Source organism: Silurus aristotelis, assembly GCF_946808225.1.
Source record: "Silurus aristotelis genome assembly, chromosome: 5".
In the NCBI taxonomy this organism is placed as follows: domain Eukaryota; kingdom Metazoa; phylum Chordata; class Actinopteri; order Siluriformes; family Siluridae; genus Silurus; species Silurus aristotelis.
In genome coordinates, this window is record NC_139578.1 from 1,451,029 (window position 1) to 1,471,499 (window position 20,471).

The following is a 20,471-nucleotide window of genomic DNA, read 5'->3' on the forward strand; positions in this document are numbered from 1 at the left end:
CTGAGGAACAAAGTCCAAAGTGAGACGCACGGCATTGTGGGAATGTTTTTAGGTGAAGTTTAAAAATATATGGGGTCGTAATATGTCTGTCATATTTCTAATGTCTGTCTGTCTGCCTGTATGTGTGCTCTCTGTCTTTTAGTCCATCTGTATGTCTGTAGGTTTGTTTGCCCTTGTGTAATCCGTCTGTCTACCTGTCTGGCTGTATGATGTTTGTCTGTCTGTCTGCCTGTCTCTCATCTGTCTGATGTCTGTCTGTCTTCTGTCTGCCTGCATGTCTGTCTGTCTGTCTGTCTGTCTGTCTGTCTGTCTGTCTGTCTGTCTACTGTCTGTCATCTCTTTGATATCTATCTATCTATCTATCTATCTATCTATCTATCTATCTATCTATCTATCTATCTATCTATCTATCTATCTATCTAATTTGTATCTTCCTTTTTATTTGTGGTCCAGTGCACAATTGTTGGCACCCTTTCATAAAGTACACACACTCTAATCGGTGAAAGGTTTGCTGGAATGCAGTTAAACATTTCAGGAGGTGGCTGGTTTTGGAAAATATTCAACTCCGTTGCAATCGCAGTCACTCATTTATGTTTTATCTCATCGCTCTGATTTACTTCCTTTAACCGCACACCCCCAAACTTACTACGCTGTCACACTTGACACAGATTGATTTGTTAGTAGGATCGTGCGATTGCTCGTGTTACTCATTCTCTCTCTATTTTTCCCTCCATCTCTCTCTTTCTCTCTCTCTCTCTCTCTCTCTCTCTCTCTCTCTCTCTCTCTCTCTCTCTCTCTCTCTCTCTCTCTCTTTCTCTATGCCTGAGTGCCTGAGAGCAATATCACTCTTCCTCCTCCCTTTACTGTGTGTGTGTGTGTGTGTCTTCAGGAAGCCTTTCACACACTGCAGTGGAAAGCAAGGTGGCTGCTGCTGCACTCGGCCATGCGCTGAACGATGGTGCATCAGGAGAAATGTGTTTACCAGGTGAGATGCTTTTAATCTCCTGCTGATCCATAAAGAGTATGATGTGTGTGTGTGTGTGTGTGTGTGTGTGTGTGTGTGTGTGTGTTAATGTGTGTAGATGCTTTGGCTGCATGTCATTACTATGTGTTTAAATCCTTCCTTCGACTTCTGATATTACGAAGCTTTTGGTAGCTGTTTTATGATCTGTCCCGTCCTGTCATCTTCTCAGAGTAACAGCAGCACCTGATTAGCCGTTAGCTGACTAATAGAATGTACCAGAAAGCGTGACTGGCCCCGAAGGCATCACATTACAGATCAGAAGCCGCCCTGTATTTGTGCTTATTCATGACAGGCAGCTCCATCGAGTCCGAGCCGAAACCCGAGAAAAAGGCGGGGCATTGGGTGAGGTGGTGTATGTCAGAGATTGTAAACTGACCTGTGGGGAAAAAAACCTCTCACACACACACACACACACACACACACACACACACACACACACACACACACACACACACACACACACACACACACACACACCCCCCGTCTTATTTCATGACCATGTGTGTTAGTGGATGGTTGTTCACCTGAAAAGTGTTCTATAATTGTCTGCCTGAAGCCATGTTGATGTCCAGTTCTCCCCAGTGGGACCATAACCTGGGGCAACCATTTTGAAGACCCTGCTCTTGGAAGCCATTCGGACTCATTCTGCCTCGCCCCCTGGACCGTCGTCTCACAAAAAAAAGACAGGATATGAATTCCGGATATTGATTGGTCACCGGTCCTAATGGTAGTCCTAATACTTCCTTGTTTCCGTAGCAACCATGTGCTCAGAGACCTGTATGGTGGACGCAGTACTTAATATGTAATGTAGATATTAGATGGATGGAAGTGTAGAGAGTTACAAGTATGAATGGAGTCTCCAGTTTTACTGTAACAGCTGGATAGTTTTTACGCCACAAGTCAGTTTCTTGGAAAGAGGACAAGCGTTAATTTTTCAGTCTTAAAAATTGATAAAAAAAGAAAAGTACTGGAGTCGGATGAGAACAAAGTGTAACGATGTTGCACATGTTGGTTGCAATGTACTTTGTCAGCTCTGTTAATTGTAAATGCAAATTACGGACAATAAAGATGAGGTTCAGAGGTTAATAAAAACATTTTCTTTCCCCAGACAATGTTTTCCAAATGCATTTTTTGTTAAATGATATTTCCAGGCCCAAAGGCTTGAGAGGGAGTCCATCAGACAGAAACTGGCCCTCGGCAGTTTCTATGATGATGGGCCCGTTTTCTACACCGGCAACAGCTGTTCTACCACACGGTGCGTATCCTGCATCTTTTCTGAATACCTTCATCTCTATTTGTCTTCAAGGAGCGGTTTGTCATTTCTTAAGGCCCACAGTCTAATTAAAACCACGACTAAGTTTTTTATTTTATTCGGGGGGGAATTGCAGATCACAGATATTCTCAAGTAGCTTTGTGATTATGGGTGTATTAGAAGAATGGAGGCTCTATTAGTGTTAGTGACTACTAAGCTAACCATAAAAACAATGCAATTATACAGATTAATAAATAAATATAAATATAAAATGTGATTTTGATTTGCTCTGGGTTCTTTTTTTGTTTCGCCACAAGAGGGCAGAGTAGAGCCTTGGGCTTTTATGACTTAAGATTTACATTCATGGCTTTAGAATTGCAATTACTTCATTTATACAACTGATCAGTTGACCAGTTGCTCAAAGGCCCAGGAATGGTGGAAAGGGCTTGAACTCATGCCCTTCAGAGCTAAAGTCCAATGCTTTCAGAGATGGCAAAAGTACACACATCCTTCACTCAGGTAGAAGTACAGGTGTCCCCCATGTGGTGTAGCTCAATAAAGTTTTAATGGTGTTTAACACTCAAGCTATGACCTTTTGCGTGTTTTCCCATTCGGACCATTTTATTTCTTTAAATTCATATGAAATTTCACAGGAAATTGTTGAAACACACCATTTCCGTGTGTGTCCTAGAAACATGATATATCAAGACAATCCCAATGCCAAAGTGAAATGATGAAAATTCGCTGAAAATTTTTTTCCTCAGAATCCTAAAAACACATGACCTTATTTTCGTCCTCCAGGTTTCAGAACGGCGTGAACCTGCAGGTGTGCTTTGTGAACGACAGCAGCAGCGATAAGGACAGCGATGCCGAGGACAGCAGGACAGAGACGAGCCTGGACACGCCCTTATCTCCTGTGGTATATATGCGTTTTAATGTATAGAACATAAGTTAATACAGCGTCATGCATTATGAAACAACTTCTGACCAGAGACGTCCATCCAGAGACGTCCACCAAAAGATGTTCTTCCTAACCCTAAATTCAGACAAAATGTGGAATCCAGCAATTCTTAAATCATTTAGTTTGAATAAAAAAATTAGATATACCATTGAAAGTCCTTGATTATTGGATATTAAAGGAAGGTAATGAAAATTTTGCCAATAGAAACAAACCCATGAGCCCATGACTATGTACATGTTTTGGGAAGTGGGAGCTCAGTGGATAAGATGTTGAACTTCTGATCAGAAGGCCATGGATTTAAATCCCAGCACCACCAAGCTGTCCCTCCTGGGTCTTTGATCAAGGCTATACATGTAAATGTAGATGTGTCATTTAGTTCTTAATCGAAAAAATAAAACTTCTCTGTGCAGAGTAAACAGAGTTCGTCTCTCTCGGACCGGGACACGTGCGAGGAAGACGAGGAGGACGGGGAGTTTTGGCGGCTGCGGCGGCGGCTTGAAGAGGAAGCACGCGGGGCTCTGGCTCTGGCTCGACCCATGGCACGCATGCAGGTGGAAGTGGAAAGGCATGTGCAGCTACACCGCAGGTCTCCGGTGGCCGATCTGGTCAGTTTCACACACACACACACACACACACACATACACACACACACACACACACACAAACACACACACTCACACTAACACACATTGACATTTGGGGCATGACATTTGTTGAGTGGGCGTTAGAAATGAAACAGAAATCAAGAGCATTTTGGGGGTTTTTTTCTAGGTACTTGCAGATTTTGGAATGGGAACATGATCGTCAAGCGAGTAGCCGAGAACCCAGAACCACACAAAAAACTGATTTCATGTGGGGAAAATTAACAGTCGATTTTGGCTTGTACTAGTGACAAAATCCTGTTTTACAAAAAAAAAAAAAAAAAAAAAGAAAAAAAAAGTGCACCGTCATGGGCAGTCCCAAACCAGGGCCTATCTAAAACTACCATTATTAATGAATGAGAGAATTCATAATCTTTTTTTTTTTCCTCAGCTCGCATGACTCGAAACATTCTCCAGAGAAAGAAAATCAGGCGCAATAGAGAGTTGCACCATGTTCACACTTCTGCTTTCAGTTTGAAGTCCCTATTAGTACGGATATGAAATGATATTGAGGAGCAATAAATAACAATAAGTAGCATTTAATGGAGCAGAAATTGCTTACATCTTATTCTTAAATCATTTGGGACAATAAAACGCTTAATAGAATATTTTTTTCTTTTAAAAATGGCGTCTTACAGCATTAAACCATTTTCACGTTAAGCATTTTAGAATGTCTCCAGTTGTAGTAATAATAATTATTGCTGACGTATTGAATTGGTGTCATCGCAGTTGCCACACATGCCGCACATCGGCGTGAGTCTGATGAAGAGGAGCCTGAGACCCATGGACCTACGAGATATGAGTCTGGGTCAGTTACAGGTCATCACCAACGACCTCCACTCACAGATACAGGGTGAGGTCACAGTTCCCAACACAGTCATCGTAGTTGTATTTCCTGTGCTTACGAGGTCAAAGTCAGAGCTCAGTCCATGTCTGCGTTTCTGATTTCTTCTGAAGGTCTAAACGAGGAGCTCGTGCAGCTCCTGCTCCTGAGAGACGAGCTTCATATGGAGCAGGATGCCATGCTGGTGGACGTGGAAGACCTGACCAGGTCAGAAATTTCGAAAAGGACATTTTTCCTTGACTTGAACACCCAACACTTATCGTTCTTATTATTTGAATGTTTTCCTCAGGCCTGCGCACAGTCAGCAAAGAAGCATCTCCAAAAGAAAAGGCGCCTGCTCCCTGTGACTCACCGGAGCTGCTAGAGGTCGTTCGGCGATCAGTTCTTTGTGATATCGCTCGCAGCTCGGCTTAACTAGTCTCACTTTCCTTGTGCTCTAAGCTTCGTGTGGATGTTTGGACGTGTGGATGTGTTCTCAGTATCACTCGGTCATGCTGTGAGCTTACGTGCTAGCCCCATGCTGTTGCAGAGGAATGTAATGTCCTCAGGCACTCGTGGTGCGTAAAACTGAAAACAATTTTGATCTGCCTGCATGCACTTATAGAATACACAGGGGCCATAAAATGCATATATATATACACACACACACACACACACACACACACACACACACACACAGCTAGATATTGTTAAGCTTCATCTCGAGCATCATCATTTTTGTTATAAAAAAAATCCTACAAAAAAACAAGATCATATTCTAATTGTAGAATTCGAATTATAGTTATAATTTTGTAACACTAAGTTGCTTCACCGTTATAGTTATATTTTTGTAATTTTATATCACACCCCAACGATCTCATCAGTCATTCAAATTCATCGATTCTATAACTTTAACATTATACTTCGAATTCTATCATTTTATCGATAGTGTAGTTCAATTCTCACCATTCCATAATTCTAGTTTTCATTCTATAATTAGATCTTAGCAAATATATTCATTTTATCGTTATACAATGATGGACTTCTCTATATAGGGAATTATATCAATATATCGAATTCTAATTCCCTTGCAGAAGCTACGGCAGTGTAAACCAGGCACTGGGGTTATAATGTAATTCTAGTCGTTACAGAATTTGAATCAAAACAAAAATATGATTAAGTTTTAGCAAGATGCCTTTTTTTGCGGTGTGTTTGGTGAATCCGCGGCTATGTTAGCAAAGTTTTAGCAGCTCTCTGTTATAAATATATAAATATAGTATATCCTTAATTGGCATTTCAATGAGGGAAAAGTAGCTGAAATGTTGTCTTTACATCTTTAAATGAACCCACAGACATGATGAGACATCGTTAGTATCACCTGTATCAAAAATATACGTTCTAATGATCCACATCTTACAATTGGTCACACAACTTAAGCTAATAGTCTGCTGTGTTAAAGTTCGCTTTAAAAGGCAACGCAAGATTACATTCCAATACTGAAGCAGGGTAAATAGATTACTGGGTCGATTGTAAAAAGTTTCCAGCTCTCGCACGTTAAACGATAACATTTTTCCACACTAGTGCAGTCCTTCATTCCAAAAACACAACAAGTATGTTCCCAAAAACGAAAGCTTGTGTTGCCACAACACAGCTTTAAAGTCTAACTGCCATCAGGTGTAAATATTCCCCAGAGCACGTTTTTTCCAATTCTGATGACGTTAACCATGAAATCGATCCAGATTCTAAAATTTCCGATCACTCCCGTTTTCTGATCCAATGTGGCCCAACATTCCAGTGTTAAAGCAGTTCTGGATCGTATCAGATTTCTAAACGAAACGTTACGAGCACTTGTCTTGTCCCATACCGTCAACGTATAAAGCGTGTCATAGTTGTCCGTATTGTTTCTTGTGAAAAGAAAGAAATCGTCAAAAAATTCTTCTTGACTTAGTAACAATGTCCGCAAGTTTGAACTGCCATCACGTGTGAATGTAACCAGAGCACTTTGTCAAATTTCTTTTTTATGAACTAGTCATTAAAGTAGCTAATGCTACCATACATTCCAAGAATGAAGCAGAATATGAGATTATTGTACGTCGCATTTGTGTTTCTTTTGTTTGGTTCTGAAAATGAAAAACAAAAAAACTTTTTTTTTTGCTCAAAATGTCAATTTGTTTTCTGAATTTGAGTCATTTTTGGGTTTGTGGGACTCTTAAACAACCCATGATCTATCAGTGACTTCACGTTGTGGCTTTGCTCCTGGAATTTCATATGGATCACTAAATGCGTTTGTAAAGCAGCATGAGATTTACAGGAAATTGGAATCCCTCTTTTTACAATGTTATGCAATGCGCAAAATCCTCACAGCCTCATTGCAGAACAAACCCTTACCCCCCTCCCCCCAAAACACTCTAACCCACCCCATCCCACCCTATCCCACCCCATCCCACCCTGTGTTCTACTCGATTGTCTACAAACTCTGGAAATGTTGCTCTAGTCTGTATTATATTACGTATCATTTGTGGACATTTCTTTTAGACCGCAAATGAAATACATTTTTACTTCCAGCTTAGGATTTCGATGTTAGATTCAATTGGCAATAATAAAAAAAAACACAAATTAATACAATGTACATGAACCAAATAGCTAACTAAATACACAAGGAATCTTGTAAAAAAACAAAAACAACAACAGACAACTGTAAAATGAGCTGTTAGTGCTGCCTTTATTACTTTTTGTGAAATGTAATAAATGTACCTTTGCTTTGGTGCTTTAGTTGGATCGTGTGGTTTCTTAGGACAAGCGAATTTTCCGTTACGTCTTTTATCGTTTGTTTGTTTCTGAAAGCACGGTCCTGTTGCAATTTTTGAACTACTAGCTAAAGTGACACAAAGCGATCGATTGCATGTCTCCATCCAATCAGAACCAAGCTGAATTTTTTTATTCGCAATATTTAATATGGTAGATTTGGTAAATGACATCATTACAGTCAAGCTCTTTACAGAAAGGTTCTCTAGTTGGAGGAAATGTTTAAACTTTTCTTTAATATTAAACGGTTTCGGTTCAAAAGTCGTAAAAAAGGGTCCCACGGAACCCGTTCCCGATATTGTTTCGCAAAATCTATCGAATTTCAACGGCGAGCAGCGCAAGAGGGATTTGTACCACATTGAAAAAAGTTTCTCAGATGAAGTCAGAGTTTGTTTAAAGCTGTGGTTGATATTTAGCCTTCATGTTCGTTGTTTGTAGACTGAAAAAAAAAACCCAATAAAAACAAAAAAAAATAAAAAATTCTCATCTCTCAGGTGTTTTTTTTTTTTTTTTTTTTAACTATCGAATACAATGGCACAGATTATTTATTTATTTATTTATTTATTTATTATTGACTGTTCATTAAACGAAGTATGGGACCCATGACTTTTCCATCCAATGTGGTTCTTCCCCAAACTGTTCACACAAAGATGAAGGCACACAATTGTATAGGACGTCTTTGGATGCCGTAGCAATTTTTCCTTCAACTCAACCAGGAGACACCAACGTGTTCCAGCATGACAATGCGCCTGTGCACAAAGCCAGCTCCATGAAGATCTGCTTTACATGGGTTGGAAGTGTGTGGAAGATCTAATATATAAGATCCACACTCTGAAAGAGTGGAACTTATTATAACAGCGAATAGGGACAAAATGTGGAATAGGACGATCAAAAAGAAGCAAAAGCCAATCTTATGGTCAGGTGTCACACACTGTATACTATTTATTATATATTATATGTACTATATGTTCATTCTGTTTATTATTATTGGTTAACTGGCTAAGTCACGTTTACTTCCTTTTTCACGTTTTTGTCCTTTTTCAAACAAACAAGAAGCGAAACAAAAGTAGCGTTGGGTGAAATGTTGGTAATGTACTCAGGGAAGCACACGACTGCTTACAGTACTGCAGCCAGAGTTGCATTGTGGAAGGTTTTTCGAATGATTACTCATAACTCCTCACCGTATCCGAGCACTATGAAACCAGCCTGGGGGTGTCCCTGAGTTCCCTCGACTTCAGGACAACATCTAATTCTGAGAGCTAAGGAATTCTTTGGTGAAGAATGAGCTTGAAGAGTCAGACCTGGAAATTCAATTCAATTCAGTTCTTTTTTATTTGTAAAGCACTTTAAACAATGAACGTTGTCTCAAAGCAGCTTTACACAATGTGGTGATAAAAATGAATATGTTCTTTATAAGTGTAAGTTTGTCCCTGATGAGCGAGCCGGTGGCGACTGTGGCGAGGAAAAACTCCCCGAGACGGCATAAGGATGAAACCTTGAGAGAAACCAGGCTCAAGAAAGAACCCATCCTCATCTGGGTGTCACTGAATGTCCATTTATTACAGCTAAACAATGCTGTGGGGTGCAGTGATGGTGATCAGAAGCAAACTGAAACTGAAATAGTACACCTGATGTAGGTGAGGCGAGGAGTTCTGAGGTGCAGTGAGCTTTCAGAACTCTATAGCAGGCCACTCAAGATCTTCCACTTCAACCCATTGAAAGCATATATTCATGGAACTGGCTTTGTGCACAGGGGCATTGTGATGCTGGAACAGGTTGCTACAGCTGGGTTTAATAATCCTTTTGGCCATATAATGTATACAGTGTATAGACATTAGATATGTATTTTGTAGTTCAATTATTTTTTGAACACAAGTTATTTCAATGATCCATCCACTAACTTTGTTCTGAAAATTTTTCTAGTCTGGGTCAATCTTTTCATTTGGAATCGCATATATGATTGTACACTCATAACTATAAAAAGTAAAATAAATAAATCATATTTAAAGGGGTTTAGTCAGGGGGTAGACAATGCAAAGAGTTAAAGTACACAAGAAATGGTTGCGATCAACTGGTAAATTTTCCACAGTTTCCTTTGTTGTAGCGGATTATCGATAAATCCAACAGCACCCCAAATGTTATTACCTCAGGCAAACATCAATATCAATGTTAAGAACTGTGGACATAGTTTTAAATAAGCCCACCAGAACCTCTGTAACATTGGGCAAAAAAATAACATATGAATTCTGAGGTAAAATTTGGCTAGCCTAAAACTTTACTCTGTCAAAAACATTCGATTGTATAAGAGTAAGCTGAGCACATATAGAAGTTAAATGGACTCTATCTGTTGACCTTTTCCACCACACTTTTGCAAACACTATTCCCAATTCGTCCTCCCATTTTGCTTTAGTTCTGTCACTTGTGGGTTTAAAAAGAGGGAGAAGTTGATTATACATGTTTGATTTTAAAGACTTCTAGTAGCAGGTCCTCCCAGGGGCTTTCTGTATGGTCAAATTGGAAACTCTGAAAACAACGATGATGAATAATATCTCACCTGAAAATATCTAAATATACAGAAAGATGGTAAATCCAACTCATAAAAATCCACATATTCACAAAAATGCCATTTTTGTACAGACTCTTGAAAAAGCAAAAATTTTTATTCTAAAATGTCAAACTTTTCCTGTGTGTGTGTGTGTGTGTGTGTGTGTGTGTATGTGTGTGTGTGTGTGTGTCTGTGTCTGTTTTCACACGCTTGCTCTGAGTCATGTAATTTCACTTTTAGTTTCTGCATGAAATGTTGTTTTTTGTATGCAATGTAGATATGAATCCATACTTCAGGAAAACACATTTCTCAAGAAATCTCAGATCCTTTGTCTTTCTTTTAATTTACTTACTATTTACCTAATGTTGGAATTTATACCACATGATTGTTGAGTTCTGGACTGTGATTAATCGAAAGGTGTCCTATAACTCTGATACGAATGCCTTGTTCAGATTTGTCTGTGGCTGCCACTCTTTTCATCCGTGTCGAGCAGAAAAGCATCATGAAAGGCACACCACATGGAACTCTGAGGCTACAAAAGTTGAAGACCTCCTTAGGCTTGGGTTAAGAACATGAATCTAAGGCTGTAGTGGGCAGTAAATTTAGGGATTTGCAGATGGGGGGGGGGGAACAATCTGCTTCGATGAATTTCGACAAAATCTGCATCGAACCATAACTCGTGATTGGATTTAATGTTTTTTCAGTAAACACGATGCTACAGCCAAGCTAAGTGTCCAGAAAGTTCTAGGAAGCTACAACATGCATAGGGATCTTGATTCCGAATCTCACTCATGCCTTCGTGGAAATGATGCCGAAAAAAAAAAAAAAAAAAAAAAAAAACAAGCAGCGAAAGAGAAATCAACTGCGGTGAAAATGCTCTTGAGGAATGCACAGCCTGCTACACACTCCACCTCAGAAACAGGAAGTGGTTCTTATGGCGTACCTGCATGAACCATCGCAGGCCAGAAGCACGTAAAAATGTGAATTCCCATTACAAACCCACCCCATCATAGCCATTTTGTTGGAAATTACAATGATAAAACCCTTGTTTTGCAGCAGTGTGTGTGTGTGGGTGAGTGTGGGTGTGTGTGTGTGTGTGTGTGTGTGGGTGTGTGTGTGTGTGTGAGAAAGAGAGAGAGAAAGAGAGAGAGTCACAGTTTCACATTAATAATGATCATATTAACAGTGAAAAAGGAAAGCACCCCTGTGAAAAAGTAAACACACACGTGTGTGTGTATATATATATACAGAGTTGGATGAAACATGGCATCAGAACTATTGAACACCTAAACCCATGATGAAGATCAGAGTCTGTCTGAGTAAGTAGCACAGAGTTTGTTTATTTCTGTTTATTTATTTATTTATAAAAAAATTTATTTAAAAATTTATATTCTGCATTTTTAATTCAAATTTTGTAAAAATTCTCTAAAAATTGTTTTAATTTATTTTGCATTAATAGTAGTAATACTAATATTTACTAATGACTTTCTAAACTATATATTGTAATAAAGCATATATTTAATGTTTATTAGTTTTTATTAGTTTGTTTTATTTTCTCGTTTCCTTGATAATATGCACAATTTCTCGTACATTTATTGCTTCTTTCCTCCTTTTTATTTACTTTCTTTTTTACTTACTTTCTGTTTAATTGACATACCTGATTTTTTTTTTTATATTTATTTACCTACTTATTTATTTACTTACCTAGCTACTTACTTTTTTGTTTACTTCTTTTCTCACTTTCTCGTTTACATATATTTTTATCTACATTCTTATTATGAACTTATTTTCCTGGTTATTTATTTACTTACATTTGCAGGGCCGCTGGAAGTAATTTTGAACAGGGGGGTGCTGTGAATTTTGTTTTTTTCTTTTTTTTTTTGGACAAAAAAACCTATGAGCCTATGGGCCTATTTAGAATACATTTTAAAAAATAACATAGGGCTGTGACGATGGCACTTTTTTTTTTTTTTACCACCGCGGTGGTAGTGGACCAAATACCGGCGGTGTTGCGGTGGTTGGGGGGTTGTTTTGAAATAATAAAAAAACCAAAAAAACAAAACAAAGAAACAACACACTAAATCACCCGCGCGTGTGAAACGCGCTTTACAAATGGACTTGAAAAATCAATATAATTAAAATAATCAAAATAATTAAAATAAAATCATGTCAAATCGTGTCAAAATCATTTCCTAAAATATTCATAAGGAATTTATAAATTGTGCAAAATATTTGTAATAGGCCTACATTTTTTAAAAATCTCTCTCTCGCCAATAGGGGGTGCTGCACACCATGTACATTTTCTTTATTGTTTACGTATTTGCTTAGTTATATTTATTTATATTTATTTCTCCCTTCCTCTAAATTATTTTGCAGGTTTGTTGCTGTCGCTGCTGTACACGGCGTGCACGGCCGGGCCAACGGGAGCGCGCAGCGTGCCCGTGCATCTCTCCAAGGACGCGTGCCAAGGCCCGGGTCGCGCGCTTCTTCGGAACGTGACGGACGCTCTGGATATCGTATGTATCTGATGTAGCGGATAGGGGAGGATTTATAAACAGGGTTATAAATAAAAGTGTGGTTTTAAAGTCGGAAGTGTTCATGATTTCCGGTTTCAGGATCAGCTGTTCAGAGGATTAAACTGTACCGAGCAAAGCGCGGAGCTTCCGGTCAGCTCGAGGACCCTGTCTGCGTGCACACCACAGGTGAAGGAACACACTGCATCATCCCATCACCACCAGGCTCTGGGTTCACAACCCACTCTTATAAACCAGAGCAATTCCCATGGTGCTCCCCATGATATTAATGCATACTTCAAGCACGAGCTGTGTGTGTGTGTGTGTGTGTGTGTGTGTGTGTGTGTGTGTGTGCGCTTTTTAAATGCAGTTTAAATGTGTTTTAAAAAATATTAGTGATTAGACACTTTCATTGAACACATTAATTACATGTCCATCGCCAATGAAAAACATAACCAAACCAAAACCAATGAAAGATAAAAAACGTAGTTCCATAAATACACAAACAAATGAAATGCATAACAATAGAAATCGACTGTGCACATTCTTGAGGCCCGTGTCATTTAGTTGGTAGCTAGAAAACCACATTTCTGGCCCTGGATTTTACGAGTCATTTATTCAAAACAAATGCTTCCTTTCTGCCCTTCAATCCAACAGAACTCGGTCTGTTTTGAAGGCACCGATTTCACCTTCGATCAGGTACGCTCTTCATCTTCAATCCCATTCAGATCCGTGGCTGTGCGTGTACTCTGTCACACATCCACGTTCACCATCCTTCTTTTTCTTCTCTATTGCTAATAATTATAAATAATTTGCTTATATCAGTTTGTTGACTGTGGAGGTCTGTGAATTGGGCAGTTAAACCTCTGGGTTACTGATCAGAAGGTTGGATGATAAAAGACCTTCAAGCTAATATTTATTTTCACACGTACGTCATGATAGATCTAGCTAATTAGACTAGAACTTAAACAGAACTAGCTAATGTTCCTCACAGCATACTTATCGAGCTAGTCTTTGTTTAAAACATAACCTTGGATCATCGAATTTTAAAAAACAATCATGTGAACACTTTTTTCCCCGCAGGCTGATTGTCTGCAGAGTGTTCTGAAGGATCTTCGATATTACTGGGCGACGTTCAAATCCTACCGCGACATGGATCGAATCCTGGAACAGTCGGTTCTCAGAAGCATCGAGAACCTTGTGCAGGTGCTTTCCGGCACAGTTAATAATGCTAAAAAAATACACCACCTCTCAGCGATCATGTGTGATCTCATGGTGTTTATTTAAAAATACCTGATTTGCAAGCTAGCTAATGCACGGGCATTCTATCGTGTAACTCAAATAGATTTTAAAACTGATTAAAGCACTGATTTGGGAATTAAAAACAATCGGAACAGGAAAAAAGAAACGCTGACAAAAAGGCAAGTCTAAAATAAACAGAAGTTCTTTGTAGCGAGGAAACGCCATCGCCTTTACTAAAGCTAGCTACATAAAATTAACCTCAGTATTTTTTCTAGCTAACTAACTTAGCTAGCCAGTCTTAAATTCATAGGAAAGTATTAGACAAGGAGATATTTCTTGAATATGTTGCAATTGACAACCATTTTTAATAACAGACGCCAAATTATACAGTTGTAAAAATTTGCTGAGTCACCGCTATCGCTAAGCAGTGTTCGTGTAGCGTGTGGAACTTGTACGTTTTTAGCCATTTATAGTGCATGTGGTCTTCTGTGAAAGACAAATTGTTCAAATAAATCAAATAAATGTTATTTCTCGAATAGTTTATTGTATGTTAATAGCTGAAGCGAAACGGCTTCTATAGTGTCGCAGTTATGAGAGAAATAATCACAGAATTGATATTTATTGTACTATGAATTTTTTTTTCCAGAGCTGCTTTTCTGTCACGTTGATGGACGACGTTCAGGTAAAGTGGACTGTCTGATTTCAGTTCATAGAGATTTGTTTCATGTTTCTTAATATTAAGTTTATTCGAAGTGTGTATCTGATGTATCTGCCAAATGCTGATCATTTAGATACAATTTTCATACAAAACCATTCATTTCATCATTTACTTATGATCAGGTCCATTTCTCAGGGAAGATGTTCCATTATATTTTTTTGGAGATTTTATTGATGAGATCTTATTCAGTCATGAGGGTGATAGTAAAGTCAGCTACTGACGTAGGTGAGGTGAGGAGATCTATATAAGGAGATCTTCCACACACAACTCTTGTAAAGCCTATCATCATGGAGCTGGCTTTGTGCACAGGGGTTTTGTCATGCTGGAACATCTTTGGGTCTTCTAGTTCAAGTGAAGGGAATGTTTCATGCTTGTGCATCCAAAGACGTCCTATATACAATTGTGTGTCTCCATCTTTTGGGGAGGAACCACATATGGCTGGGAAAGTCAGTATATATGTGTATATAAAAATAGGTTTGATAGTTTATATGGTGAAATAGGGCTTTGCTTAAAGAGATGTTTATTTAACATTTATGGAAGTGTCACGCTGAGGGAGGTTGGTGATGAACGCCTGTTTATAGCTTCTCTAATAAATAAAAAAAAGCGCTGAAAAAATTTATCATGATTATTATTACATGATGTAGGATGATATTCGGGGCTCAGAGAGTCTCAGATGGAAAAATATAATGCTTCGTTTTTGTTTTTGCAGGTCTCTCTGGACAACAAAAACTCCTTTGAGAGGCGACTGAAGCTCTGCAAAATCCTGAAAGGCTTCCAGGTTCGCACCATTACCATCAACCGAGTACTGAACCACATTGTCAGCTCTTTACAGACATGACAACGATGAAGCTAATCGCAGAATCCACCAAGTTTTCTTCTCACCAGCACCACATGTTTTTTTTTTGTTTTTGTTTTTTTTTGTCTTAACGACAAATACAAGTAAACCGTTTAGTTGAGGTTGTTTTTTTATTGGTAGTGTTATTTAAACCTATTTATTTGGACTATTTATTGCTGAGTTGTGTTTTGTGGATGTCTGAATTGTGTCTTGGGTCAATTAAACATGTTGAAATTGCGAGTTCTGTGTGTTTTAATGTACTACCAGTATCAGTATAATCCCAGTACGTTTTTGCTATGCTAAATATATAATTCTATCACAAATATTTTTACATTTAGTAGTTTTAAATTAAACTTTATATTATGTAATATCATGCATCAATTTGCATATACATAAAAAAACTATTCTTAAGTTTTTATTTTAAAAATATATAAAGAATAATTTTAAAATATTAAATAATAATCGATAATAATAATAATAATAATAATAATTAATGCATAAAAAACTTATTTTATATCCTGAAAAATTAAATTAATAATATACCTAACGAAAAAGTTAAAATATTAAATACATAAAACATTAGAATATTCTAATTTTATATTGTAATAATTGTAACTAATAGTTTAACTATTAATTTCGAATATTTCATACTTAAATAATTATATCATATTTTATATCCTAATAACGTACTTGCTAAAAAATGTAACTAATAACTTATCATTTAAAATATGGTGTATGTATATATATATATATATATATATATATATATATATATATATATATATATATATATATTGTAAAAATGATGCTACATAAAATGAATCCAAATTTTTTGTCCCATAATTTAATCAATAATTTAAATATTTTTTTTAATTTTTAATAATTAATCATTTAAAGTATTTAACACAGAATATTGTATATAATATCCCCATATTTATACATTCAATTCTGTCTTAATCTTTTTATATTAAACTTAGAAAAAGTGATTTGCTTTTTTTCCCCCCAACCAAAAATACCAATAAAAATCTGACTGAAATGCAAATGAGATTCAAAGCGCACCCTATATTGGCGTTGAACAACCCCGGGTGTAATCCTAAATTACTCTTATTAACCTAAACATGTGCACTTCGCCTAACGTTGTTTGCACCCTATCTAGTGCACTTGTGCGTTTAATCTCGAGCCATTTGGAACGCGAAACAAAACAAATAGGATGTCCGGCAGAAAGAAAAAAAAAAACACAGCCGGGGCCAAAGACTCAGAGCTCGTGAGGGAAGCGTTTAATGCTAATACGTGAATAATAAAATAAAATGCAGTCGTTTTTAATTCGCACGTCTTCGCTTTTATTTCTATTCGCTTCCATTTTCGGGGGCGTTTCTACTGGGGGAGAAGGAAAAGGTAAGAAAGAACGCTAGTGTTAGCTGGCTAAGTCTGTCAGTATGCTAGCGTCCCTTGTTAGCATTGGCTATAGAACATATATCGTATATATACATTTAACATTTATAACGCGTTTATATGCGGTGATCCGTATTTTCATATATAACCTATTTTTTTGTTACGTTATTTTTTGGGAATATAAATAGACCAGTTTATGCTGCAATATTACCGGCTTTTTAACACTATTGAGCTAGCTTTATATATTGTTTTTAAAAAATGTTTCCTGTAGTGGAGTTCAATTTTATCTATTTTTTTGTATTCTTTTTTTTTAATTGATTTTCGCTTGTCTAAGCCGGTGTGAAGGTTCAATCACAAACCGCGTCGCTGTGTTAGAAAAGGTCACTATATGTCGCTATATCATAAATGACCATGTAGTGCGCCTAGATAGGGAACAAAGGGCTATTTGGGATTGTGAATTTTCTTTTGGTTTGTGTGTAGGGTTTGGAGACCACATCCACTGGAGAAGCCTGGAAGATGGGAAGAAGGAGGCAGCAGCCAGGTGTGTGTGTGTGTGTGTGTGTGTGTGTGTGTGTGTGTGTGTGTGTGTGTGTGTGTGTGTGTGTGTGTGTGTGTGTGTGTGAAGCTCATGGCAAGACCTTTTAAGTGATAAGAAGTGGAGTCAAGTTTTAATGATGAAAGTGAAACCAAAATCATTTATTTATAATCAATTATTTTTTACACCTTTTAATTTGAGGCAGATGTTGAGGACAAAGTAGTGTGAAGACGAATGGTCGGCTGTGGCGACCCCTAATGGGAAGAAGAGGAATAAATAGAATTTTTACCTTTAATGTGGCCTGGATGCACAAATATGAACACCCACCCTCTCTACCAAACTCCAAGTGTTATCTCTTTGTCATTTTAATAGGATTTAGTGATCTGGTGAGCAAGACATTTTGCCACATGGTATGGGGGGAGAAGGGTTTTGATCTACCCCATGTCTCCGACACGTGAAAAACACAAGAAACTTATCCAAGAGTAATCGGTTCTCATCAGCCAATCAGCCCCTTTAAAGTCGCAGCAGGTCTTTTGAAAGATGTTTTTTTCTTTCATCTATGTTGTGAGGGACGTGCTGTTCGTAGCGACGCCACTATGGAGCCTGTTTATTCTTTCCCCCCCACTTGTTCATGACTGCCCTCAGCGTTTAGTTTTTCTCCATCCATCCATTCATCCACACATCCATTTATTATCCATCCATTTTTTTTTTTGTGTAAAAGACACTGGTTTTTGTGAAGCAGCTGCTGATACTGAAACAATAACTTGTTAGAAAGAGCACATTAATGTGTCTGTGCTGCTGCTGGAGAAAACTAACCAGCGCTTTATGACTAATCTGAATCTTGATTCTCACTGTGTAGCGGCCTGCCGGTGATGGTCATCATTCATAAGACCTGGTGTGGAGCCTGCAAAGGTATGTTCCCTATTTGCAGTTTTTATTCCATCTTCTGTGGCTTTTAAACTTCTGTAGTCTCCCTGGTGATCTATTCGATAGCACTCTCTGCCTTTAGGTGAAAAAAAAAATGTATTCTCATTTTTCTCAAAAAAGCACTGAAGCCCAAGTTCTCGGATTCGAAGGAGATCTCGGAGTTGGCTCACAATTTCGTCATGGTGAACTTGGAGGTGAGAACCTGCACCGCTCTCGTTTCTCTTTGGGTCGCCATCGTTTCATTGCTCGTTATTATGGAACTTTTTACTACTCTAAATGGAGTGTATGAACACTGCTGACGAGCTCTCACACAATGTTTTTTTTTGTCCTTAGGATGAAGAAGAACCAAAAGATGATGCCTTCAGCCCAGATGGAGGTTACATTCCCAGAATACTCTTTTTAGGTAGAACACTAGTTTACGTCACTATGCTTTATTAGTGTGACTGAGTCTGTGTGTGTTTTTGTGATGATACAAGTATTGGGACACATGATATTTCCACCATTATGTGGTTCTTCTCCACACCGTTCCCACTCAATTGTATAGGATGCATTTGGATGCGGTGGCATGACATGTTCCCTTCAGAATTATGAGACCCAAATCTGTTCCAGCATGACAATGCCCCTGTGCACAAGGCCAGCTTTGTGGAAGATCTTGAGTGGCCTGCAATGGAGATATTGAACTGCTCATGCTTACTGCACCCCAGGCCTCCTCACCTCACCTACATCAGAACTTGAACCCTTGCAGCTGAATGAAATCTCACAAATCTCCACAAAATCTAGTAGAACATCTTCCTAAAAGAGTGGAGGTAATTAGAACAGTGGGATGGGAAGCCAATCTGAGCAAACCTTTGCCCATATAATGTAATATTAACATCTGAAGTATTTATAATATCATGATCTCTCAGTATTATGATATATTTCTGAGTAGTTTATACCCTGCTTTATGGTCTTTTGACTTTTCTTTCCCTCAAGTATAGAAACTTTGATATTGTAACACCCACAAATGCTCGAAATCGTTTCCTTCTCCCTCGTAGAGCCCAGCGGTAAAGTCCGTCCTGAGATCACGAACAAGAACGGAAACCCGAACTATAAGTTTTTCTACAGCAACGCTGATCAAGGTGAGCGCGTGAAACTCCGTTTTGAGAATGAAGAGAAATTCTGAGAAACGATGCGGTGCTGCTGTGTGTATGTGGTGAAAGTGGTTTACAGTGTCGTGGGGTTTTTTTTTTTTTTTTTTTCTTCTTCCTCCTGAATTTTGCAAGCTGTCAGTTTGGTTTTGTTTCATGATCTCTAATACCGTGTACCTCCTGCGTCTCACATGCAGTCATAACCAGTATGAAGGAGGCTCAGGAGAAGTTGACCGGCGACGCCTTCTGGAAGTCACACCTGGGTGATGAGCTGTAACGAGAAGGACTTGGTACCAGCTATCTCGCAGCTGGTACACTACACTCACTACTGCAGCGTTCACGTTCCAAAACCTCGACACCTCATTTCAGATTTGTACACCAAGAAAAAAAAAAACCCTCATCCATGCTGCTTTAAAATCATTCGTTTGCTTTAGTTGTCCGTTAAAAAACAAAGGCATAAATTGAACCAAAGTGGACTAGTTGGTCATGGGTGCTAAAGAATTTTTTTCTCAATGTTATGTACATGCAGAAAATTCAATCGCAGCTTCATGTGGATTTTAATCACTGAGCAATATACTTTCACATCACCCTCCTGATTTAAAATGACTGAGCACACCATGGGATAAAGTGGTAGATCACGTGCTTCCAGGCCCGGGTGTAGTGGACGCTCCCATGAACAAACGGCCTTATAACCTCTCCCCACTATTCCGGTTTAAATCCCACACATTTTATATCTAAAATCAGTCCCAAGATGTTTTTCTTATCCCACAGGTTTCTGTAAGCCGATCCGCAGTATGTGGATTCGCCTCCGGGTTTTATAAAAGTCTTTAGGTTTTTTTAAAATTCGTGAAACCTGAAGCGAAACTTAACGAGTGTTTAACGGGTTGCCACACTGTATTTTTTACACGGATGTATGCACGTATACAGACAAGTGTACGATTAAAGTTGGTACTTGACGAACGTTGTCACGGCTGTGATGTTCTTAGACCTTGTGTTTTACAGTCGAGGCATCAGGTCAGTGTTTTTCCTACGTGATTTTATTGAACAAATAAATTAAAAGATTACAAATCTATCCAGCTATAAAATGACGATTACAAACATTCTGTACAGAAGAAAAAAAAAAAGAAAAAA

At 38.2% G+C, this 20,471-nt stretch overlaps 3 protein-coding genes across 5 annotated transcripts; all 3 read left to right on the forward strand.

Moving 5' to 3' along the window:
• The first annotated feature begins 33 nt into the window (after window positions 1-33).
• Window positions 34-7,986, forward strand: LOC310726113 (schwannomin-interacting protein 1). Of its 3 annotated transcripts, none has more exons than XM_083541356.1 (8): window positions 34-52; window positions 890-985; window positions 2,176-2,279; window positions 3,078-3,195; window positions 3,648-3,842; window positions 4,608-4,731; window positions 4,836-4,929; window positions 5,012-7,986. In XM_083541356.1, exons 2-8 carry the CDS (start codon window positions 956-958, stop codon window positions 5,067-5,069), a joined length of 723 nt encoding a protein of 240 aa, XP_083397482.1. In that variant the 5' UTR covers window positions 34-52; window positions 890-955; the 3' UTR covers window positions 5,070-7,986. The 3 variants fall into 3 exon arrangements, with proteins under 3 accessions (XP_083397482.1, XP_083397483.1, XP_083397481.1); XM_083541357.1 differs by lacking the exon at window positions 34-52 and adding an exon at window positions 599-676; XM_083541355.1 differs by lacking the exon at window positions 34-52 and having other exon boundaries at window positions 831-985.
• On the forward strand, window positions 5,174-15,439 carry LOC310726628 (interleukin-12 subunit alpha; the record flags this gene model as incomplete). Its single annotated transcript, XM_083542374.1, has 7 exons — window positions 5,174-5,279; window positions 12,428-12,567; window positions 12,667-12,753; window positions 13,222-13,263; window positions 13,648-13,770; window positions 14,453-14,488; window positions 15,234-15,439. 7 exons carry the CDS (start codon window positions 5,174-5,176, stop codon window positions 15,360-15,362), a joined length of 663 nt encoding a protein of 220 aa, XP_083398500.1. The 3' UTR covers window positions 15,363-15,439.
• Window positions 15,440-16,562: 1,123 nt separating this feature from the next.
• Window positions 16,563-20,296, forward strand: txndc12 (thioredoxin domain containing 12 (endoplasmic reticulum)). Its single transcript, XM_083540933.1, has 7 exons — window positions 16,563-16,754; window positions 17,232-17,292; window positions 18,146-18,198; window positions 18,334-18,407; window positions 18,547-18,616; window positions 19,248-19,331; window positions 19,538-20,296. Exons 1-7 carry the CDS (start codon window positions 16,667-16,669, stop codon window positions 19,615-19,617), a joined length of 510 nt encoding a protein of 169 aa, XP_083397059.1. The 5' UTR covers window positions 16,563-16,666; the 3' UTR covers window positions 19,618-20,296.
• Window positions 20,297-20,471: the final 175 nt, after the last annotated feature.